The 25,433-nt window shown below is 41.1% G+C and overlaps 1 protein-coding gene across 3 annotated transcripts; it reads right to left on the bottom strand.

Annotated features, from left to right (window-relative positions):
* Positions 1 to 338: 338 nt before the first annotated feature.
* plcd1b (phospholipase C, delta 1b) lies at positions 339 to 21,438 on the bottom strand. Of its 3 annotated transcripts, none has more exons than XM_072668865.1 (15): positions 21,359 to 21,438; positions 15,533 to 15,691; positions 12,754 to 12,982; positions 11,843 to 11,972; positions 10,423 to 10,651; positions 9,646 to 9,847; positions 8,809 to 8,953; positions 8,466 to 8,618; positions 6,313 to 6,465; positions 5,532 to 5,691; positions 5,331 to 5,447; positions 4,281 to 4,459; positions 3,410 to 3,542; positions 2,028 to 2,177; positions 339 to 1,585 (listed from the first exon to the last, which is right to left on the bottom strand). In XM_072668865.1, exons 1-15 carry the CDS (start codon positions 21,387 to 21,389, stop codon positions 1,494 to 1,496), a joined length of 2,262 nt encoding a protein of 753 aa, XP_072524966.1. In that variant the 5' UTR covers positions 21,390 to 21,438; the 3' UTR covers positions 339 to 1,493. The 3 variants fall into 3 exon arrangements, with proteins under 3 accessions (XP_072524966.1, XP_072524965.1, XP_072524967.1); XM_072668864.1 differs by lacking the exon at positions 21,359 to 21,438 and adding an exon at positions 16,969 to 17,192; XM_072668866.1 differs by lacking the exon at positions 21,359 to 21,438 and adding an exon at positions 16,733 to 16,820.
* Positions 21,439 to 25,433: the final 3,995 nt, after the last annotated feature.

The raw sequence follows: 25,433 nt of genomic DNA, 5'->3' as shown, positions 1-25,433 counted from the left end.
GTGAAAACCGTCCTAATATAACTGTCTTTTTTATGAGACTTCTGCACGAGTCTGGCCCTTTCATTTTGAAATAGCTCTGTCTAGGCAATGAGCCCTGAGCTTCCCCGCATTCCATCCAGTTGACAGAGGGGGTTGTTTACATCTTGTCCCAGCAAGATAACACGTTTTTTTTTGTTTTTATCCGTGTCAGTTTGTGGTCTTGAAAGCAGCTGCCTTTTTCATTTGCTCAGTTCTGATGTATTTTCTTTAAAAACTCTGGGGCCTCTAACATTTTCATTTTTACTAAATAATTAAAGTATTGTATTTTTTTTTTAATAAAGCAATATTATTTTTCAGCATTCAACAAATTCAACTTATCACTTAAAACAAAAGCCATGCAGAAACATTACAACATGAGCACATGAGCATGGCTTGTGACTAATGCCGCAGTAGAGATCGTGAGGTGAGGACATCAGCTGGCGTGGTAGTGATGCTGGGCGAGGCCAGCAGTCACTGTGGTAGTGATGCTGGGCGAGGCCAGCGGCAGCATGCTGTTAATGTCACAGTAGTGATGTTGAGTCAACATGCTATTGCTAAGGACTTTGACACACACTTTAAAGCCACAGTATGTCTTCTAGGCAAAGAAGAGGCAGTCCTTGCATAATTGAGAAATTGCATCTTCTTTGCCGGCCTACTAGGCAGTCGGGCAAATATCTGCATCCAAATAAACATGACTGAACAGCAGTTGTCAAACACTGGCTCCAAAAAACAGCTGATATTAAAAAAATTATTTACATCACAGCTGTGGTCCGTTATTAATGGATCTATGAATGGAAATTTGCAAGACATTAACTGTTCTGGATTTATACAGAGTGGAATATGGGTAACTCGTTTAGTTTTTTTTGGGTGAGGCTTAATTGGGACTTGCTGATCTGCTTAAAAACTGCTCTCTTAGAGCCACCAAGAGGGATTTAATAATATAGGAGAGAATTTCAGTACTCAGAAGTTATGGTAACAACCTTTGGGAGAAACATTGAGGTCAAAATTCACAATTTGGGGGGGGAAGGCCTAAAGCATGTTCAGCTATATAATAAAGTCCCTACGTCAGACGGTCATCTGCTTTCCCTTAGTTGTACATCTTGGAAGTCTTTATTAGTCTGCAGGTGTAGTCTCTCTATAGTCTTTATGGTTTTAGGGGTGCATTGAGGTCTACTACAGACTGTTACACCAGTCTTACTAACACAGCTGTTAGATTTGTGAGTGATGTGGTGAAGGGGGCTTGATACCCTGAAATGTTAATAAACAGTATGATGCACAGTTACAGTCCAGAAGACCCCCCCCCCCTCACAATTACCAACCGTCTATGTTTTGGTCCTGTTCCAGCTCTAATGCGGTTGGCCCTTGTTATCAGCATTCTTAGTACCCCTCTTTAAGTGTCTGTAGAACGAAAATTGAGACTGGATTGGGACCCGGAAGCATACAGAGACCTCTTCAGAAACGCTCTCATGGCTTGCTTACTCAGCATCTACAGCCATGACGTGAACGAACAATCCAGCGGAGGAAAGCAGGTCCCCGTCCTTGTTGAACAGCGGCACGTGCCGGTATCCTGCAGATGAAATCAACAAAGATCAGAGGTCCCAAAATTACGTTTTCCCCAGCCCAGTTGGTACCTTTTAAATGGCAATCTGGAGAGTGAATAATTTTTAATATTAAATAATGTTCAGTTTTGTGATGTGGGCCATTTAATGCTGAAGCAGAGGCCACACCTCATCTCTCAGCATGCTCCATGTGTTTTGGCAAGCTCACTTTTACTGTATGTGTGTTATTTCAGCTATTGTGTAGCTTCAGTGAGGACTCCAGCTTAGGTAAATACACGTATCATGCTACTTCCATATGTATTATATATGTATTATTCTATGTTGCGACCCACACCCCTGACCCTAAAGTCATAACCCTGCATCTGTACACTGATGTATTCCAGATGACTGTAAACTATGCAGAACGCATCAGTCAGGAATGAAGGGGGAAGAAGGCGAGCGAACACTGACCGTTCTGCAGGCTGGAGAATGGGACCGTGCATTGGCCGATGAAATCGTTGTGGGATACGGTGTCATAGTCCTCCACGACAAAGCGGACCAGCGCCAGATCGGGCACGTACAGGTCGAACTGGAAATTCTCGTTCCACATGGGATTGAAGCCTTTGGTAAAGACAAGGAGTGTGTGAGTGTGTTATTTCATGGCTTTTGCCCTTCTCTTTAATCAGTCCATTCACACTGAGAAACCTCCAGTGTTGTTCTCGAGCCAAAATGGCCCCGAGCACAGGATTTCAGATGTTTATACCACGGTTATAGTCTCCAAGTAGAAAGGCCTGTTAAACAGAGACACCTGAAGCTTTCAGAAGCACTTCCTCACAAGCGCTGAACCAATACCTCAGCAGTACAACTGGAAACAAGGCCTGATTTTAGAAGACTGCTGCATATTAGAGAAGTTAATTACACCTGATTAAATAATCATTTGATTAAACTGTATGAATTTATGTATTTAGCATGATTAGCTGGCAATGTGAGTGATGATAATGCAGCTTTTAAGTTTTTCAATTGGTCTCTCTTTGAAGAAACAGCCAAATGGACACTTGTCCTTTTCAGATTTTTCATGTTTTAAACCTCTGATGGCTTAAATGGGTGTGTATAGTTTGTTATTCTTCAGTTAAGTCAACATTTTTTTATTTAAATACTTAATAAATGCATTCTATGTCACCTTTTGTAACTGATTTCTCAAATAGGTTATGAATATGATTAATAGGCCACTCCTTTTGTACATTAAAATCACTCCTCGCGGGGATCCTCTGAGAACAGTACTAGGCCTGTTTCTGTTCTCTGTCTTTACTTCTCGCTTTTCACATCATCTGAAACTACTGTAGGTCGCATGCAAACTATTTCTGATGACACTGCAAATATATTTGGCATTGCTGAGCAAGACGTAGCAATGTTTTAACTTCTAACCAAACCATCTGTGCGCCGTTTCCCAGAGGAACTTGTTTTGTGGAATTATTTTCACAGAATGAAAGATGCATTTTATTAATTATTATATCTAATACTTTTACACCCCAATCTTAAATATAGTCAGTACATCTAATACTTTGCAATAATGTTAGTATATTAAAAACTTTCTTTTTAAAGATATTTTATATATACCACAAAATACCAAAAATATACCAAACCAGTTATAATAATAACTATAATAAACTTCTCACATTAATATTACATAATAATATTCTCACATTAACCTGGGAAATATTAGATACATATAAACTAAATTTAAGCTTTTTATACACTTTAAATAAATTCACAAATAATAAATTAATTAAATCATGTTTTTTTACTGTAACATAAATTATAGATATATATTTTTTAAGACAAATATACAGTACCATTGTTCTGAATGTGTCGTGTTTCCTTCTGGGCTTTATCTGCGGGCACTCCATGGATCTCCACTCGCACCAAAGGATCCACAATAGAAAATGCTTTCTGGCTCACTTTGGGTAACTGCTGGGCTGAGATCACCTGAAAATAACAATGAAAATCCAAAAGTCCGGTCCTCACATTAAATATAATAAAATGCTGTTACTTTAACAATAATTAATACTGAACCTGCTACTGCATGGTGTTGCCATATGGAAACAATGGCAATCTAGGTACATAAAAAGATCCAGTTGTTGCAATAGGGCAACTGCATACAGCAACAAAGGCACAATCTGTGATGGATACAATAGGGACTATATGAATGAACTGATGTGGATAAATATGCATGTATTTATTAATAAATACACATGTATTTTATTCAGACTCGGACGGCCGATGTCCACTGGCACTGTATTAGACTCCTGCCACTGTATGCATTGCAGTTTCTCTGGTGCATGATCTTGTCAAACAAGCTAAAAAGGCAAATTGCTGCTACTAGTCCAACCTCAGATTGAAAAGGCCTCCTAAAATGACCAACTGCAAGGTGCCAAAGAGTCTCAGCACATTATCAGGGCAGCAGAGCAGCTCACTGGGTGTACACTAAAAGTAAACACCTAAAGATGTACTGTATATACCAGAGTGTCATGAAGTGCACTGGCAAGATCATAGCAGACCCCACCCACCCTGGACATCACCCCACCTCCTTCTGGTGGTCCCATAGCTGTGGCCCTTATTAACCGTAGTAGACCCCAAAACACCATATATTTGGGGTAAGGAGAAAATCATGTAAATGAGATTTCTGAGCTAAATTACACCATTAAGCTAGAGGAAGTTACTCACCATCACATGTAACTCCTTGTGCTTGAGCCACGGCCCTCTGGTCAGAGTGATGGGGTCGAACTCTGACGCTCGGTCTCTGAGGTAGGCTGGCTTCAGGACGTAGCCACACAGTCCATTCTGGCCAAACAGGCCCCGGTTCAGGTCCATCTCTTTGCATGGTGTCTGGAAGTTGAGGGCCACTGGAGGAGGAATAGAGATTCACATTAATAGTTATGATGACATCAAGCAGTCATGTGATAAAACTGCAGTTACACCAGTGTAACTCACTGTCATAACTTATGTCAACACTTTAATATAAAAATACATTACGTAATAAAGTAAAATAAAATAAGATACTTTAAAACAATGATTTCTGACTGGTGGATTAGCAGAACCAGAAAAATTACTTAGTAAACCTTTGATACCGGATGTATCAAATATGATACAAAATAAAAGTCATATTTGCAAAGTGATATTTAATTATTAATCCAAAGAATTCAAATTGTTTTGGCAATTATTTGAGAGTTCAGGCTTTAACAGGGTTTATATATATATATATATGTATATATATATATATATATATATATATATATATATATATATATATATATATATATATATATAAAGCCACTGCATATATATATATATATATATATATATATATATATATATATATATATATATATATATATAGCATGCATTTTTGGGTAATTGGGTCAAGTTTGCATTTCACTTGAAGTCAGGTGTAAACACATCCAAACACACTGTGGTCTCACACACACTGTGGTTATAATAACCATATTCAGAGATGGTCTGAGACAGATCCTGACCACCTTCAGCACAACTGTAAATGGAATGTGATTCCGTCCAAAGTATATCCACATAGGATCCAGACGTGAGACGCATGCAAAATGCAAATAAGCCGTATTCCAGGCTGCGTTAAATTCCAGACTTCAATTATATGATTCCAAAGATTAGGCACTGAAAAATCACCCTCATTCTTCTTCTTATGATTCTTTTATTATTATTAATATTATTATTATTATTATGGTAATAGCATGTGAATCTCACCTATCTGGCAGCCTGCGTTCCACAGAGGCACCGGGTCAAAGTTGGAGGACTCTGTCCTGAATGCTGATGGGTAAACTCTGCTCAGCTTGTCCACATTATGAAGAATGTACTCATTTGCTGCAAACCAGTAGATCAGTTATGAAGCTGAAGCTGCATCTCTACACCTGAATGACACAGTAACCAATCATTTTTCTGCCTTACCAGACTTCTCCGCAAGCTTCACCGCGTCTCCTTCTTTAAAGGAGGACATCTCGTAAAAGGCCTGGCTGTCCCGCGCGTGTTCAAATCCATGGAACCCGACACTCTTGCAGTAGATGACGATGTCCGAGAGCTCTTTAGCCAGCTTCAGCTTCTTCGGTTTCTGAGGCCACACACAGTCCGAAATGAACACTTCTAACTAAAGGTTTTGCAAAACAGTGACAATCTCAGCAGAATAGATTTTAATTAGTGCACTAATAGTATGTGATGTGGTGGCGCTTCACGTGACTCAATGGAAGCACATGCTAAACCTCACCCTTTCAGTTTTGGTAGCGCAGTGTGTGATACAGGGAGACATTTGCATGCTCTTACATTTGAATATCACACAGGTAGGGGAATGTAGTGTTAGGAGTCTTGCCCAGGGACTCTTACTGGTGTAGTGTGGTGTGCTTGCCTGGCTGGGGATCAAACCCTAGTCTGTTGTGGGAAAGGCAGTGCACTACACCAGCCATCTAGCTAGATGTTGAGAATCGGCCAATTACACAATTTGATGAAACATCTGCTTTTGCCGTTACAAAGGGCTCTATTATGGGGCCTATGAAACTGATTAACTGCTACATTTACACTAATATGGCAGTGGAAACAAGATTGGCTATAACAGGTAATGGGAGGAGCTTGGGAAAAATGAAGAAAGTGAGACACCAAAGGAGGCGGGGCTAAGCCAGAGAAACCATGACACACATTTGTGCACTGAATGAAATTACTTAATAATTTGAGTTTATACCTTAGACGTGTCTTTTTCACCCTCCTCCTCGTCATTGCGACAGTCCTCTTCCTCTGTCACCGTCTCTTCCTCTTCTCCAGCCGCGTGGTCCGAGAACAAGGCCTCCAGTTTGTTCATGCGTTTCCCTTTGATCAGAAACCGGCCCTTCAGCTCCTGAGAGAAACATGATGATCAGCACAGAACCCAAACCTGGTCCTGGAGGACCCTCTGCCCTGCACGTTGGAATGGTTTCCTGCTCTAACGCACCACCTTCAACTCAAGAGGGCTTGTTAAGTTGTTGAGCTGGATCAGGTGTGGTGGGAGCAGGGTAAACAGGCTAAAATGTGAAAGACAGGGGGCCTTCCAGGTCCAGGGTTGGGAACCAATGATTTACACCAACAAACTAATGCGGCTAACTTCGAAGAAGTAGTGATAGTGCTGTCACACATGCTAACTGGAAACCCCACAATATGACTGATTCCTTTAAAAATAGAAAACTGAAGAGTTTTAAACAGCCGTCGTCCCACAAAGAAGATCAGCTGTCTACTTCATTGTTAAGGTAGGTCAAAAACCGAAGGCACACCTTGACTGAGGTGAATGGAACAAAACAATAGGGCAGCTACAATTACCCTTCCCCCTGCAAAACAACCCCACCGGGAAGTGCCCATGTGTCATTTATCAGGATGAGCTCAACCACCAGCTTGTAATGAAACCTTTAGAACCATACAGTTATCACTGTTGCTTACAAAGGTATGGCGCTACGAGGGTCAAGGGGGAATTCCACCCTTTTTTCACAATATCTGCATTCTTTTGTGGCTCAGATAGAAACAAGGCCTTTCGAATTGGGGTTTGGAGTGACAGGAACCAGGGTTAGCAGAGGTCAACAAATACAGCTGTTTTATTTGCAATCCAAAATGACTATGTGATTTCATATGTTTATAATAGTAAACTAATGGCATATTCAATACAATAATCTTTCCTTGGGGACTATTTTACTAATTTGCCTTACAGCACCCACCCATGTGGCATGTATCCCATTGCCATTAATGGGTAAAAATAAATAAATAAATACATTTTTTAAATTAATTATTTATTTTTATTAATCTTTTTTTTTTTAGGCCCAAAACTAAAATCGTTCTGTCAGTACTAATTGGAATACAGTGTCTGAGGCATCAAGCTGTGTATCTTTAACTGTCTTGTGTACAAACTTTCTGTGAGGTAATTTTTTAGGCATTGAACTCATTCATGATGGAATTCTGGAAAAGTATTTAAGTAATTTAAGTAATTTAAATAATTGAACAATTACACTATATGGACAAAAGTATTGGGATACTAGCGCATTCGTTCATTCTTCCATAGTAGCTGAATGCATTCATTAGAAGGGGTGTCCACAAACATTTGGACAAGCAACAAGGGTAGTGATTGGAAATGATTGCATAACTGTAATTGATTGTGTAATTATGTAATCATGTATGGTATTTAAAAGGTATAGTAAAATGGCCGACACTCTGATTTCACTCTGATTTCACTCTGATTTCTCTGAGCTACTTCAGACAGGCTAAAGAGTAAAAAGCTCAAATCTAAAATCTCAAGTGGACACCAGCTGCATGCATTCCTCATATGCCACAGTGAATTCAGGAGAAAAAGCACCTGCTCCAACATGCAATGAAATGCCACTACCACTGCTCACCACCAACCCCTGCTCTCCAAGACGAGGCGTATAGATCTTTTTTAAAAGACTGACAAGATAATCTAATTAACATGGTTCATCACTGTATGCAAATGTTCATTTATCATAATTAAAAACTACTACCACTGGCATGGTGATCACTGCAGTTGGCGTACACTATCAATCATTTGTTCTCTCAAAGTGTGCTATTGAGAAAAGATCATCCCCCATCACTTCTGGCTAGCAGAAAACCTCAAGGAACACTTTGAATATATGCAAATGGGGCTATCAAACAGCCATCAGCTAGAATTATCTTATTTGCATAATAGGTGGTTATGAGTTTTCATTCACTAGTCAGACTTGGTCAGCCTGTCTCTTTAACCAATAGGAGTCTTTTCAGGAATTATTGTCATTTCGCTATACTATTTAAATGTAATTACATAAATACACCATGAATTACACCGTTAAACCACCTGCTGCACTTGTGCTGTGGGCAGTAACTCACCTCTGGAGAGGGGAACTTCGTAGGCATGTTCTCTCCCAGGGGTTTTGTGAGCAGAGCACTGCCCAGGATGGAGGTCATGTACTGGGCCATCAGCTTCTGCTGCTCCACACTGCAGTGGTTCTCCAAGGACAGGATCACTGGATACTCCGATGTCTGAGAAGAAACAGCAAGGGTCAGCAAAGGACTGCAGTACTCTACACTATTTTCAATGATGGCTTGGTTCCTAACAGAAGACTTTCATTTCTCCATGCATGTGTGTGAGGCCTGGTTAATCAGGCAGAAATTGTCTGGAATTATCTAATGGGACACCACTGACCGAACCAGCAGTAAGTACAGCTTCTACCTTAAAGGCGTACTCCTTAATGGCTTTGATGACATCTTTGAAGAGGATCTTGGAGGTCAGTGTGTAGCCGTGGTATATGACTGGCTCCCCATCGGAACCGTCCCAGATGTCCAGCTCCACACAACGGCAGCTCTTCATCAGGGCTCTGTCAGGAGGGCGGTACAGTTCAGTGATAGTGTTTATATGTACACACACACACATACATACAAGACCACCCCTGGTTGGGATGACACTAACAAGACGTCATGGCATGGACTGTATTAAATGACGGAAGGTGTTCGTTATAGAGGTTAACTGCTTCACAGTGGTGCGTTGATTGCTCTGTACCTCTCCCTGAAGTCGTCATTCATCACTGGCATCAACGGCCTGTGGGGCATTACTGTAATGCCGTTAAGGAGGCTCTCAGTGTGCCAGAAGTTCATTCACAGTACACCTTCACTACAGCAGCTCTAGAAAACCTCACAAAGTTTCCTGTCCTTCGTCCGGTACGGCTATCATAATGTCCTTTTGGACCTCAGCCAAGTCGCATCCTTTGCCCATGACGACCGTTTTGCACTCTGCTACAACTGACTGGTGTGCTCGCTTATTTATACATACGGCAAACCCTGTCACATGGCATCTGTGATGTCCCAGGTCTTGTTCGTTCCAAACCAGGGTTGGTCATAATATTCTTATGTTATGCCAGCAAAGGTGGTTTATGTAAGATGTTGTGACTGCTATGTCCTAAAACATTCTGATTCAGGATCTAACTGCAGAAAAACACCCTGAATTATAGCTGTGCTGTCCAAGCTTTGTGTATGTGTGTGTGTGTAAGAGAACAGTCTGTCCAGTACACACCGTACGTAGGCCTCAGTGCTGCTAGGGCCTCTGAGCTGGTCCTCCAGCAAGTAGGTGTTATGAGAGGAGGAGATGAAGTAGTGGTTTAAGGGTTGTTTCATGTCCTGGTACAAACTCTTATTGGCTGGGTTCATGATCAGACCCTCGGGCTGGCGCAGGTACATCAGAAAACCATCCTTCGTCATCAGCTGCTTTGCTTTGGCTGAGAAAGTGAAGGCAAACAAATCCATGTATGCAAAGCCTTAGCCTGGCCTTCTTCTTAAACAAAAGAACCAACTGCTGTCAGTCCCTATTATACATATATATATAGTGTATGTGTAAAGTGTGCAAAATGGCTCAGAAATCCAAAATAACTACACAAAATAATGCAGTTAATCACGATTAATCAAAATTCTGTATGTGTAGAATGCCTCCAAAGCAATTATAATTAATTTTTACTAATAACAGTATTTTGTGTAGTCATTCATGATTCATCACAAATGTCTTATTTGCCTACTTTTGAGTCAAAGGACAAATTTTTCAAGCAACAGTTTTGCACCTATATATCACTCATGTATCATATAAACTGTCTGCATGCGGTCAATACTGTATACTCAATAAAGCACCATTAAATAAACACCATACTAGGGGAAAAGAGATGAATGGCCCCATTCATTCAACAGTGCCACACATCTGCAGCCAGTCAAGCAGAGCAGGGCGGGAACACTCAGGGTCTGTTTGCACTGTGTGTTTCAGTGAGGATTTCTAAGGTGGTTTTTATGAAATTCCTGGATTTACCCGCTTCATCCACTTCGTATTTCTCGATGAGCCGACCAGCATATGACAGATCCACCTGCTCTCTCTGTTCCTTCACCAGGAACTCCAGCAGGTTAGCAGCACTCATCACTCCATCTGTTTTTGCGTACTCTCCGTAAATCACATCAATCTCTTCCCTCTGGGTCAGGATCTCATAGAAGTGCTTAATTTCCATAATCTCCAAAAAGCCAGATTTCGACTGGTCACATTTCTGCAGGGAAATAGAGAGGAAGAGCGGTCTCAGCAGATTCAACCATGAGAAAGCGTACACTGTGTACTGAATTACTGATAGCTGGTATAGTAGAGATGTAGAGATGGTAGGGCTGGGCAATATGACGATATTTTATCATATCATGATAAATTCTGCTTTTCTAAGCATATCGATGATACTGTTAGTGCTTAATAAACACGGATTGATGAACCGCAGGTTTCATTAACAACAGTGTAATTAGACTGGTTTAATTAGATGAAGGGCATCAGATGTTGAGTAGAAATCACTGTACTCAGTACAGGAGAGTATCTTATTAGGAGTTTTTAAGACTCTGTCACTACTGATGTATTACATGTATCTTTTAAATATTTAAATTCTTTAAATATCGTAATAAAGTATTTTTACCATATCACCCAACCCTATGAGATGGCATATACACTACATGTCCAAACATTTGTGGACACCCCTTTTAATAAATGCTATTAGCTATGAGTTGGGGAGTTGTGGATGGTGATGGGAGGGGATGGTGAGGTAAGGTGGTGATCATCCAACATCCTGACCTCACTAACACTCTCTGATTGCTGAATGCAATCAAATCCTCACAGCAGTGCTCCTCCATAAACTAGTAGATAGCGTTCTTCTCTGGACAGTAGAGACACTTACTCCAACAAAAGCAGGATGAACTCTTTTTGAATTTCAGAAGAAGAAAATGAATGAGCAGGCGTCCCAATACTTTTGTCCATATAGTGTAGCCATCAGTGGGAAGCTGTACTAGAGATGCAAGTTAATGTGGATGGTTTAGTCGTCAAAATTAAAATAAATAAATAAATTCATATTGAATGACTGAGGTTCGAACCAGCTGTCTTCTGGTCGTAGTGACAGTCATGTAATTCAGATGAGCTACAGAGGTAGAGCTAATCGCTGCATTGGATGATGGGAACTCCCTCACTGTCTTCTACTGGAAATGTATTTTCACTGTTGAGACATCAGCTAGAGTAGTTCACTTCTAGGTAACATTAGCTAGAATATGTCAAATCTAGAAAAAATATTTTGATTATCAACATGGAACAAAACTCAAGGAGTTCAAATGGGTTTTAACGCTGCAAAAGAAAAAGTACTTTTTGTGCCTCCAGTATTATTTCCATTTTCAGTGGATCTGAATGAGATCAGTGTATTTAATTGAGATGTCACCTCAAACAGCAGCTTGACATATTCGTCCTCCACGTCTATATTGATGTCGTGCAGGAAACTCTTCAGCTCTTGTGGACTCATCTTGTTGTCACAGTTTATATCAGCTTTCCGCAAGCAGTTAAGTATCCAGCTGAAGCTTTAATGTAAGGCCAAAATTACATTAATAATATTGCACATATTATATTGTGTTGTTTTTTTCCCTAAATGTAGCATTGACTATTTGATATAATTTTTACAGTCAAACTGCATTAACCTCTAAAGACCCACTGACTGGCCAAGACGTCAATTTCACACAATTTCAGAGTTACATTACTTCCATAATAGTCTTGAAATAACCACAATAACTTAACAATTGAAAAATAATGAGTCTAAAGCGTACAGGGTTAAAACGTTAAAATGAATTCATTTGTTTGTCGATTGTTTCCCTTTTTCTCCCAATTTGATACTCCCAATTGACCTACCCTTCGTAGCTTCCCCTAGCACTAGGTATGCTCTCAAATACTCAGAGGGTAAGGACTTAACACATGCCTCCTCCGATACATGCAAAGCCAGCCAGCACCTCTTTTTGAACAGCCGTCAGGCAGCAGACATTCTCTGTGGAAAATGCCGGGTCCCCAGCTCCACCACACCACCGAACAGACGCTAATAGTGATAAGTGGAGAGAGTGCCATCTGCTAATTGTGCTCTCTCAGACTCTGGCTGCTGATGGCAAAGCAGCATAGCTCAGGATTCGAACTTGTGACCCTCGGGCCATAATGGTAGCACACAGACCTCTACTTGAGCTAATTCTAATCCAGTCTCATTTAATACATAATTTCATAAAAATGCTCCAAAAACGAAACACAGTAGATAACAGTATAAAGCCCCACAAGAAGATACAAACACTAATGGATGCAATTTCGTGAGGATACTGTTCAGTTTTCATCTGCTGGTTGAGGCTGCCCACATTGGAGATGACTTTCTCCAGGCCAGATACCCAGTGCTTGGCCTCTTCATCTGAGCTGGCGACCAGGTCCAGGTTTTTGCGGCGACCTCTGAAGAGGATGGAGAAGGCCCGCAGCTCCAGAGTCTCGTCTGTGTACTTCCTGAGACCCTCCGTCCGCCGGCCAGACCGCACCGCCTCAATATCCTCAACAGAAACTGGGTAAAAGAGAAGAAGAATTAAAGACTGAATTATTGATAGCTATATATCAGCGAAAACTATCAAATTAGCGCACTGATATGAGAAGTGGAGGCTGATGCCGATATCTAATATTGTTTATGTGCATATCTGACAATGTTGATACAGATATGTACGCACTTACAGACAGAGGAATGCATTTAAAAGCTGTTAAGAAATGGCCATGAGTTACAGCTAACAGAAGCTGCCTCTTCAGACGAGCAAATAAGCTAGTGCTAGTCTTTTCTCCTCAGTGGACGCTGTGCCGGTGTGTTACCTAGTTTGGCAGGGAAATTAATTTTCACTGTTCTGGGAACAACTAACATCTACTAGAGTCGTTAACTTCTAACTAGCATCTAACTAACACCAGCTAGAGTACTTAACATCTAGCTAACACCAGCTAGTGTAGTTAACTTCAGCAGGTTACCATCAAAATAAAATCAGTTAGACTAGTTAGCATCTAGCTAACAAAATCAGCTAGTTACCATTAAACTAATATCAGTTAGACAAGGTAGCGTTTTGCTAATACCAGCGAGAGTAGCTACCTTTAGCTAATATCAGCTACCCACTACCTTCTAAACCACAGTGCCGACCACCAAAGACAGAATTATTGATAGGTGGAGATGGAAAATATAAAGTTTGGGGTTACTGTTCATTTGACAACAAAACTACCTTTGTGTTACACTTATAAATCTACTACAATTCCCATAATACAGTGCAAATCTAAGCTCTGCCCAAAACTGTGCCCTATTCACTATATAGTGCACTACTTGGCCATTTTGCAGGGGTGTTGAAAAACGTAGTGCTGGGAATCTGCATGATCCAATGGACTGTTTGGGTCGGGCTTCTCCCCACATCACTCCTAGTGTTAGCTGTTGTCTCGGAGCTGGAGAGCCGTGCTTTCCTCCGGGCGCGCTGGCTACCTAGCGATGCTGCATCAGCGGCAGTTCGAAAAGGAAAAAGAGACATGAGCTTGACATGTGTTGAAGGCATTGCTAGTAATGGGGGAGTTCACATGAGCAGGGCTTGGGTGCTGAATTCTCAGTGCACTGTAATATATATTGTACAAATAATGTATAATCCATACCCATAATTCATTGTGTTTTTATTTGGAGGATTCCTTTATTCAGACTGTCGCACAGGACGACGTGTCCAAAATCTCCCTTACTCCCTTGTCGAATTTTGTTCCTTTAATAGTGCCCTATGTAGTGACCTGGATTTTCACATGTAGGGGTCAGTGAATAGGGCACGGTTTCGGACACAGCTCTGAACTTTACCTGCTAACAGTTAATAGCTTAAGGCTTCCGGGGGGAACTCGCACAGCTTACTTCGTACCATGTATTCTCCATATGACTGTAAACAGTGAACTGGTGCAGTTACAGAAACAGATGGTGATCCAGCAGCCCTGCCAACATGATGACGGTGAACTTTGATCGAAGCTGATAAAGTAAGTAATTTTCGCGCTGGTGTTGTGTGTGTTTACCCAGTCTGAGATTTTCAGCATGGATCTGGTCACTTCGTAAATATTTGATACAAAAGGAAATGATGATTTTTTCAAACAGCTGTCGTCACCTGCATCGAGTCATTTGTCAGCCTGTCTCGCAGGATTATCACCCATTGGAGCGAGAAAATGACATCTCTATGGCAACTATCATACTTTCCTGCTTGACGCCCAGCATCTAATACGAAGCATGTGAGCATGAGATTAGGTGAAAAAGTTGAGTAAAAGCATAAATCAACACATATAATGAGGTTAACGCCCACGTCAGAATCTAATCCAACAAGCATCCAATCTAATCTAATCATGCCAGTCTTGGCAGGCGGGAAGCTCATAAACGCTTTGCTCATAAAACACAATTTTAAAACCAAGCAACTTTGGGAGCAGTAAAAAGGACAAAAGTATTGGGACACCTGTTCATTCATTGTTTCTTCCAAAATCAAGGATGTTTAAAAAATATTAAGTAACTGCTTCTACTTGACCTGCTTGCTTTCTGCTAGATTTTGCTAGCAGATTTTGATTGCATTCAGTGACAAGAGCATCAGTGAGGTCAGGATGTTCATGATCACGACCCAACCTTATCCCTAACTCTCCGCAATTCATTCTAAAAGTACTGGATGGAGCACCATCCACAGCTCAATTAACAGATGCAGGTGAACATAAAGAGGAATAAGAGCTTCTCATTCTGAAGAAAGTAGTGAGATCTTGTCGGTGAGCTAGTCTGAAGAACAGAGCTCGGTTCCTCCAGGTTTCTTCTGGATGCCCCCCTGTCCAGCCAGCACAGCGTGGAGGATGTGTTCAACTCCATCAGCAGCAACAGCAGCTCACCTGATTTACCATCATTAAGCCCTGATTTACCTCCAAACCAGGTGTTGATCTGAGGAGAATGCTAAATAATACTAGACTCCATGAGGAGAGCTGTGGAGATGTTTAGTATAGATCTTATATATATGAGTGTGTGTGTGTGTGTGTGTGTAAGGTAAGAAACTGTAAGCTCAGTGTGTGCACACAGTCACATGTTTGACAAACTCACAGGTTTGCTTGGAGCGCAGGGTCTTCTTGGACTCGTGCCACATGGTCTTACAGTCCTCCTGCAGCTTATAGAAGCGCGTCTTCTTCCAGGAGCCAGAGCGCACTTTCACCAGCTCAGTGCCACTCAGCAAAAACTGAAGATCCGGATCATCCTCCATGCCTAGGGCCAGGGAGGAGGAAACAAGAGACATATATAAACAAAAGTATTGGGACACCTACACATTACACCGACAGGAGCTTTTTTTTATGACACCCCATTCTAAACCTATAGGCATTAATATGGAGCCGGTCCCCCTTTGCTCTCAGTCAGCAGCAGAGCGTTGGAGGCTTTTCTGCACTATGCTCTGAGCTCAGCACTCGGCCCTGTTCCCGCTCTGTAACTTTACGTGGTCTGAAACTTGGTGGCTGTGGAGTTGCTGTGGGTTGTAACCGCCTGCTCTTTTCAATAATGCCACTCACAGCTGAGGGTGGAAGGAAATGTCACTAACTGAAAGCGTTGGCTCCAATTATGGTAAGACCTTTCAGAACGCCTTTCAGAATTTCCTAGACAGTCATATCTAAACCCCAGTTATCTGTCATCTGTCCTGGCACCAGCAGTGTCCAAGCCACTGTCATGCGGTACAGCTGCTGTAGTTAGCCGCAGGGAGGGGATGGGGGCTAAGCTCTGCACACACCTACTTTTGAAATTACTGGATTTTTACCCCTAAATTGTGTGAAATTTCAGTTCCTACACTGATACTGGAGGAATTTTTGGACTTTGTGAATTTCGATCTCCTTGTAGTAACTTAGTCATCTTAACGTCACTACGATCGGAGGCTCCTCCACCCACTTCACCTGGGCAGGTACTTGCAACATCATGCTACATCATTAATTTTCATATTTACCAGTCTGAATATTATGATGGCACCAAACCTGCATGGCTAGCCTTTAAAATATGTGAAATATATATATTGTATAATATATATATTGGAGGCTCCTCCACCCACTTCACCTGGGCAGGTACTTGCAACATCATGCTACATCATTACATTTTCATTTTTATTATTATTATTATTATTTTAATATTACTGCATTTGTAAAATTGCTATATAGGTGATTATTTTATTCTATATTTAAATATTAAAACATTTGCCTATATCCAAATATATTTATCTAGATATAATTCAGAGAAAGCTGCTCAAGGTATGCACAAGTCACTTACAGCTGAGTGCTTCAGTCCTCGCCAGCTTTCATTCATAGTTACCGTTCCACCTTAAATATCGCAGCTGCTGGGCAGCCATATGGTCCAATTACTGCTCAGGTGCCAGAGCGAAACCGCTGCCCCATTTAAGGTGGACCACGGAACTCAAAAACGAAACTGACGAATATAAAGCCTGAAAACTGTTATCCACTAATCGAAACGAAAGACAACACGGTGCAAAAACGATTCGCTCCTACCCAGCAGCTTCGAGTTCAGACTTGCCACCTTCTTGCTTTGGGCCTGATGCAGTAATTCCTCAGACTTGCTCCGGCTCGCCTGCTGTCGTATGCACTGCATCTCGGCGCCTTTTCCCGAGCAAAAGCTCCGAGAACAACTACCCTGCTCTGTTTGCCTGAGGGAAGTTTGTGTTCGTATCTTTTCCTTGGGCGTGGACCATCCAAAGTTCACTCCTTGGATTACAAAGCGGGCCAGACCATCTTTAGTTAGATCTCTATCGCAGTGAACTCACGGCTGACTGTGAAGTATTGCAGCTCGCGCCTACATTTCTCTGCTCTAACGACAGACTGTGATTTTTATTTTAAAGCATTTTTATGGAGAAATGTTAATAAAGGTGTAATTAAATATACGGCCTTAAAAAACACGAATTTGCCTTTTTTATAGTAACAAAAAAATATATAATAGTAAAATTGTACGTGTTGCTTTTTGAAGCATTAGCGACATCTAGTGGTCTGAGATGGTAACACATAGTTTGGTGCTGCTGAAGGATTCCTGACTTACCGTCTCCCAAAAGCATCTCAGCACATTGGTGATTCCTCAGTGGTAGAGCGAGCATCCCCCTGAACAATCTCTCTCTCTCTCTCTCTCTCTCTCTCTCTCTCTCTCTCTCTCTCTCTCTCTCTCTCTCTCTCTCTCTCTCTCTCTCTCTCTCTCTCTCTCTCTCTCTCTCTCTCTACCCTTAAAGATGATCATCACTTTAGATGCTATTGGGAAACCTGACCAAAATAAACAGTTGATTTATCAACACCTAGCAAGATCACAGCAACCACCTAGCAATCTATATGTGACGCCATAGCAAACCACTTATCAACACTAAAGCAACCACATGGGATGCTGCAATAGCAACCATGGTGAAGCAACACCATAGCAACCACCTGGGATGCTACAGCAGCGACCTAGCAACACACAGCACAGCATAGGGAGTTTTGTCCTCCCTGTGGCTGAAGTGACAGCCTCGACTCTTCTGGGAAGGCTTGACTCTATTTTAAAACATTGCTGTGTGGATTTGATTGCATTTAGCATCAAGAGTGTGAGTGAGGTCAGGTACTGATATTGGATGAATAGTTCTTGCACCCCAACTCATCCCAAAAGGTTTTGAGTGGAGCTCCATCACTCCAGAGAAGGCAGTTCCACACCTCCACAGCTCTAATAATGGGAGGCCCTCTACCCACTTAACCCCCCTGCTAACCTGAAGGGCTTTCTGAATACTTTTGGACATTTATGTGTATGAAAATGTCTGAAGGCTTTAAGTGACCTCAAAGACAAATTAAAGGTCAAATGAGGGACATCGGCAACAGCCTGAGGTTAGCAGTGGCAGTAAAACTGGGGTCAAGTGAGGACACTGGATTATTAAAGAAACGCTGGCATTTTTCAACCTAATCTGTACCTGCAGCAGATGCAGTCTGTAGTGTATGGTCATTTACGTTCCATCCAATACTTAATGGATCCCTAACGCTCAAGTTGTTGAATGCAATCAAATCCTCACATCAGTACTCTAGTCTAGTAGTCTAGTAGTCTCTACTAGTACTCTCTTTTAACATCCTTGATTTCGGAAGAAATGATAAATAAGCAATAGTGTCCCAATACTTTTGTCCATACAGTGTTTATTAATAAAAGAGGCCAATGGGCATATGATCTACACTGGGGTATTTCTTTAAATGAGGGCTGGAGAAACCGGTTGAATACAGTGGCTGTTAATTAACTCTGTTCAGTTTGCTGTGCTAGAGGTATATTAGGTATACAGTCATGTGCAAAAGTTTAGACACCCTGGTTGTCACCAAAAGGAAGTGAAATAAGTGAACAAATTAGCATATGGTGATGCTAGATGGTTCATATGATGTTGCTAAGTGATTGCTGTGGTGTTGTTTGGTGGTTTCTATGGTTTTCCAGGTGGTTGTTATGGTGTTGCTACATGGTTGCTATGGTTTTGCTAAGTGGTTGCTGGAAATTCTAATTAGTATTCTATACACATTTACCATATGAAATGTGCCATAACCTTTGTACACCTTTGCCTCATTTTATTTTTTGCACATTTCATAATGAATGCAATACATAATCACCCATATTTTATTTTTTGTTAATAACAAATAACAAGTGTTTACTAAACAAACAGCTGACGTGTCAATGATCAGCACTGCAGACTGCTCATTATCACGCTCTCAAATCATCTTAAAGGAACAGCCCAGCATTTTCATCTGTAGTATATGTTATACATTTGCATCTGCTTAACTATAAAATTTCAAACCTGTTGACCTGTAATACACGTATAACAGAAGCCAGTGGGCAGCTGCAGGAGCGTCTGCCCATGGACTTTCATTTTCAGTGTGTGACTTCTGAGTTATGGGTGCACAGAAATGACTGCTCGTGGTAATCAGACAGATGCTACAGATAAACATTAGGTTGGAAAATGCTGAAGTATCCCTTTAAATGGCTCACATCATGGAAAACTGAATGTACAGAATGCTCTTAATTGAAATGAAAGAGTTTGATAAATGTATGAATGCAAAGATACACACACACACACACACACATATATATGTGTGTGTGTGTGTATATATATATATATATATATATATATATATATATATATATATATATACACAGTATATCAATATGTATAGATGGAAAGATACACAATATATGGAAACCAGCTGATTTGACTTCTTTACTTTTGTGATGTCACAAAAACTATGGCTTTCAGATACAGCCACCTATGCAGCCAGCAGTTTAGCCCCGCCCATTTACTCTGAAGTTATAAGGAGAGTTCCAGCCTGGACCTTTTTATATATTTTCATGACTGGGCCAGCCAATCAGAACAGAGCTCATTTGCACTTGTAAGATGTTTGATCATGCTGATTTAGGCGGATTTAGTCCCAATATTATATTTATGCATCAGCATCAACAGATACACTGTATGTGTACAAAGTTTGTGGACACCCTTTCTAATGAATGCATTCAGCTACTTTAATTTGCACCCATTGCCGACACAGATGTGCACATACACACACAGCACACCTTGGCCATTCCGTGTAGAGAAGTACTGCCATTAGAATAGGACTCTCTGGAGCAGATCAACATCAACCTATTGGCACCATGCTGCCTAATGCGAGGCGTGTGCTAGAGGGGGGTATAAAGCCCCCCGGCATTGAGCTGTGGAGCAGTGGAAGAACTGTGTTTTCTGGAATGATGGTTGGAGCTCCATCCAATACTTTTGGGATAATTTGGGGAGGTGGGAATGATGAGGTGGGGTGGTGATCAACCAAAATCCTGACTTGCTCTTGCTCTCAGCAATGCTCCTTCAAAATCTAGTAGAAAACCTTCTTCTCCAGACAGTAGAGACAGTTACTCCAGCAAGCAGGATAAGCCTTGATTTGGGGAAAAAACAATGTTGGATATGGGCAAAACAGGAAGAGAAGTGTGGGCTAGGGCCCTTTTACCAAAACTGAGCAACTCAGTGTTACATTCCACATAATAACGTGTTGGTCAGGGGCCTATAATTATTCCTACTGTGTCACAAAATGCCCATCAGTATAATCACACAGGTGAGCCTATGATTTGAGGCACCGTCCCACTAGGGGACTGAGAGGAGAGCAGTCAGTGATAGAGTGGATTATGTGTTATGCTACCCGCTCCGCCTGCTTGCTAGCTGGAATGTCCCCCCGGGCCAACTCTGGAGTCAAGCTCCCAACGGAATACTGGGCGTAGGGCCGTTCTGGACGTGACTTGAGTTAACCAACGTTTTCAACCACAAAAAAAACAGAGTTAATCATACATAGAAGAAAACAACAGCATGCACCATGCTTCGGCAGCGGCTCTCTTTAAAGTGAGGCTGACTGTGTTCCATTCACTGTAATCCGCGATGATGAACAATCTTAAAATCGGATATACATTAGGTCCAAGACGGACATGCCCCCCCTGGAACTGTCCATGGTACCACCCTGATAAACTGAGGCCTCTTTGAAGCAACCTTGTCAAATCTTGGTTTGACATTTTAGGCCTTTCTTAATTCACTTTAATACCAGTTTAAAAACAACACCACCACCAGTAGTCTGGGTATAGCTTTCTCATGGATCAGCACAGCTGAATTTGATATAACGTGGCCTATTAAAGAGATAATTCAAACAATACAGTCTCATTTAAGCTGTAAAATAAAAAATATCTTGTTATGGTAACTCAGAAGGACAGATCACTAAATTAGACCTCCAACCTCGAGTTCATCCAACCTCAATTTAATGACTTTTTTTTAGCAATAAAAGCACATTTTTCTCAAAATGTAACTTATCTCACATCACATTAAGGCAAAGGCCACCAATCAAAGCTTCTAAGAGGTTAACTTCAGTTAAAACTCACCATGTTTGATCACGTCGCCATTGGAATCCATTGTGGTGTAAATCTTCACAGAGATAAATGATTTATCGTCTACCCAAGTTTTCTCTTTAGGGTCAAACCAAGTAACTGCAGGAGAAGTTACAGCAGAGACCAAGCCCGCATGACCCTAGACTGAGGAGAAGCTCACACAGTGGCCAATGGAAGGCAGACTGGCGAACTTAGAGCCTGCACTGAGTAAAACAGCATGCGAAACAGCACCACCTGGTGGACACAAGCGGTTTTCACCAATAAGCCATAACGGTAAAATCACAGGCAGGTGAATAGAATAGCACTGGTTATCTGGTTCCAATGGCACCTGTCAATGGGTGGATTTACATTTTAGGCAGTAAGCAGATGTTCACTCAGTTCTTGAGGGTGATGCTGTTGTTGGAAGCAGGGCTCTGCCCTTTTAGTGTTTCCCTGCTACCCACATGCCTGGTCCGACTGATCAGCTGATTAACTGAGTTATTGAGTTAAAGCCGGGAGGACCAAGGTTGAGTTTTTTTCTCAACCACCTATTCAGCCTACATGAGTTTAGCCCCACCCACATTCCCTCTGAAGTGATAAGGAGTGTTTCAATTACAAAAGTAATTGGACAGTTGACTGATAAGCTGTTTATCATTATAGCTGGTCAAGCTATAGTTTGGTAGCTGGTCATGGGAACATATCAATATGTGGTCCGAAGTGGAGATGATGCAAGCAAAGGAGGCCAACTTTAGGCTAAAGAAACGGAACAAACCTATCAGAGGGAGCCAAAACTTTAGGAGTCAATAAGTCATGAATTTTGTACATTATAAAATAAATGCCCTGGAGATCTCAGCAACACCAGAAGGCCTGGAGAACCTGGCTGTCCTCAAATGCTTGCACAGGGATCTCAAACGTCTCCAAATGTTTATTTATTGACTGACTGATTCTAATGAATGAAGTGTTGTTGTTTTTGTACCCGAAGAACCACGCTAAGCCGCTCAAAGCAGAACCGTGATATGCAGGTGGCATGATCTCAAAGCAAGCGGGTACTCGAGCAGAACGAAACCCTCAGGCCCTCGTTCATGTGGACATCTTGCTTTTTTCTGACCGTCCATGTGCGCTCCGGCCCTGTTGAAACAAAGGCAGTGGACTGATGGGTGGCTGTGTGTTCTTGTGCCACTCAGCACTCCCATTCATTCCTGGCTTACTTCCCCAGCAGAGTCAGCGCTGGGGTGAGTGGGTTTCAACACTGGCCCCATCGGCAGCTTCTCCAGGCCCATCCATGTGTTCAGAGAGGCCAGGGGAGGGTAAGAAGAAGGCACTGTGATTAAAGCTTGGCCAAACATCACCATCATCATTTAACACAGTTTTATCACTTATACTGTATGGACAAAAGTATTGGGACACCTGCTCATTCATTGTTTTTTCCAAACTCAAAAGTATTAAACAAATGTTTTTCCTGTTTTTGTTGGAGTAACTGTCTCTACTGTCCAGGGAAGAAGGCTTTCTACTAGATTTTGGAGGAGTGTTGCTGTGAGAATTTGATTGCATTCAGTGATAAGAGCGTTAGTGAGGTACTGGATCCATCATTCCAGAGAACACAGTTTTTCCACTGCTCCACAGCTGGGAGCGTCATACCCCTCTAGCCAGCATCATGGTGCCAACAGGTTGATGTTTATCTGCTCCAGAGAGTCCTGGTCTATTCTATTGGCAGTACTTTTCTACAGGGACAAGCAAGCTGTGTGTGTGTGTGTGTGTGTGTGTGTGTGTGTGCATTTGCACATCAGTGTCAGCAATTGGTGCGACTTAAAGTAGCTGGATGTATTCATTAAAAGAGGTGTCCATAAACATTTGGACATATAATGTACCTCAAATGCCACCATTCAACCAAGATGCCTCAATGTGTGCTTATAAATAACCAGATTCAGGCCTCAAGATCTCTGCTGCTAGCACACTGCTACTGCTGTGTTAATTTCTATAGATGCAGTGATAGAGTGTCAGAAACCACATAATCAGTGTAATTTATAAGATTAATTAAATTAATGGTATTGAATATTTAGGTAAAGTTGTACTAAATAAATAAATGAAACTCAATGTTAGATGTTAGTGGTTCCACATCGTAGTTTCTGAGGTGGCAAATGGTGCACAGCAGTGTAGTTTCATCTGACACTGCAAAAAAATGTGCTGTCAGTTCAATGAAACTAAAATTGTGGAATTGCCCAGTTCAGATCTCACAGACACGCCAGCGCCTGGCTATTGTCATTTTTACAGTTTATAGAAACAGCCCATAAAACAAGTACATTGATGAGAAGCAGAGCCCCTGATGAGCACTGATACTACTTGGATGCCCCCTTGTGATGAATGTACATGCATGCAGTACATACTGTATATATAGATAGCTATACCCAATGCATACATACACTGCATACCTATAGTACATGTATACATACATACAGATGTACATACATACACACACATAGCTAACACTAATACACACCATACATACATACATGCATACAGTCTTGTGTGAAAGTTTGGCCACCCTTGGCAAAAAATTGATTGTAAACGTAATTAACCCTAATGCACAGTTCAAATCTGAATCATTAGTGTAGCTTGTGCAAACAATGGCGGACCCTAAGGACTGCAAGGGCCCAGATTGTTTGGTCTCACACCATCATTAGCAAATCAGGCCTGTGGCATGTCACCAGTTGTGAGTGGGAACTGTCAGCTGAACCAGAATCCCAAGCTTTATAATATGATTTTCTGACTCTTTAATGCTCATACTGACGCTCAACAACTATATTAGACTGTCCTAGCGACAGTCTAAAGACCTGAATATGAAAGTTATCTTTGTCCACAAGGCAAGGGCCTTAATCAAGCTGTGCTGCAAGACAGCCCAAGAATATCTCAGACCTGGAGGTCTTCTGCTAAGTTGACAGTGTCGAGAAGAAGTTAGGTGTTCTACTATGTCCTGACACTTGCTAAGTGTCACTTACTAAGACACTGGCCATAATTTTCCTCTATTCATTTGTCACATATTTGTATATGCCCCCCCCCATATATATATATATATATATATATATATATATATATATATATATATATATATATATATATATATATAATCTACAATATTAAATACAAATATAGAAAACAATAATTATACATTATAATGATTTAATCCAGTATGGCTCAGTTGAATTCATCATACAGAACATCTCATGGAAGTAACTGGGCTAAGTCTTTCTTTTGTACTGACAGTGTAGCTTATACTGGGGTTTGGTGTTTTGGCAAGTCCAGTGGTTGGTCATGTGTCCGGTAGTGAGTCAGTAACGTGTGACTCACAGGCAAAATATGAGCAACGCACCTTACACCTTTAATCTGCTTAATCACCCTGTGCAGTCAGTCAGATCTGCTATAGGTGGCAGTAGAGGCTGTGGTCGTGAACTAGGCTTTCATAAAGGAAGGCCACAGAGGAGCTATAATCGTCTGCCCTGTTCATATTAAATATTTCGTTGTTTTTTTTTGTCAACTGAGATCATATAGAAATATTATGGATATTATGGATTGCAGTGTCTATTTGATATTTTTATGATTATTTTATTTTTTTTTAATTTATTAAATGTTATTGTCTTTATTTCAAACACATATGCTATAGATTATTAATTTATATAAACTGTAAAATAGGAAAAAAACTCAAATATTCCTCTAAAAAAATAATTCAGTGAAAGCTAATTTGAGAATATCTGTATAATTCATGTAATCCCGTGCATTACACAAAAGGTCACATAAGCAGGGGTCACACATAACAAGCATATTTATTCACCTAAATAAATATTAGCTAGTTTATAACTTGTGATTTTTGTTATTTTTGGATATAATAAGCACTGCGCTTTTTCAATATATTTATTTGAACATTTAAAAAGTCTCCTTTGCACGTTCATGGTCGTCGGAGCATCATAAGGACAAGCATAAGCGTTGTGTAAACCACGCGATCTACAAATCATACACTCCGGAAATACCAGACAAGTACGATTTGGGGATCAGCAAAAAACAAGGCTCCGCCTAGCGTCGAGCAGTGCGCATGCGC

The sequence above is a fragment of the Salminus brasiliensis genome, chromosome 23, assembly GCF_030463535.1.
Source record: "Salminus brasiliensis chromosome 23, fSalBra1.hap2, whole genome shotgun sequence".
In the NCBI taxonomy this organism is placed as follows: domain Eukaryota; kingdom Metazoa; phylum Chordata; class Actinopteri; order Characiformes; family Bryconidae; genus Salminus; species Salminus brasiliensis.
The sequence above is the reverse complement of the archived record's forward strand: the minus strand, read 5'-3'. Positions and strand labels throughout refer to the sequence as shown.

What these genes read in the sequence shown, in the direction of transcription:
- plcd1b (XM_072668864.1), bottom strand. Translation starts at nt 17,068, where the DNA reads ATGCAGTGCATACGACAGCAGGCGAGCCGGAGCAAGTCTGAGGAATTA. An exon ending in TCTGAACTCGAAGCTGCTGG is followed by an intron (nt 15,692 to 16,968) that starts GTAGGAGCGAAT and finishes CCCTGGCCCTAG; the next exon opens with GCATGGAGGATGATCCGGAT. An exon ending in GTGAAAAAGACACGTCTAAG is followed by an intron (nt 5,692 to 6,312) that starts GTATAAACTCAA and finishes GTGTGGCCTCAG; the next exon opens with AAACCGAAGAAGCTGAAGCT.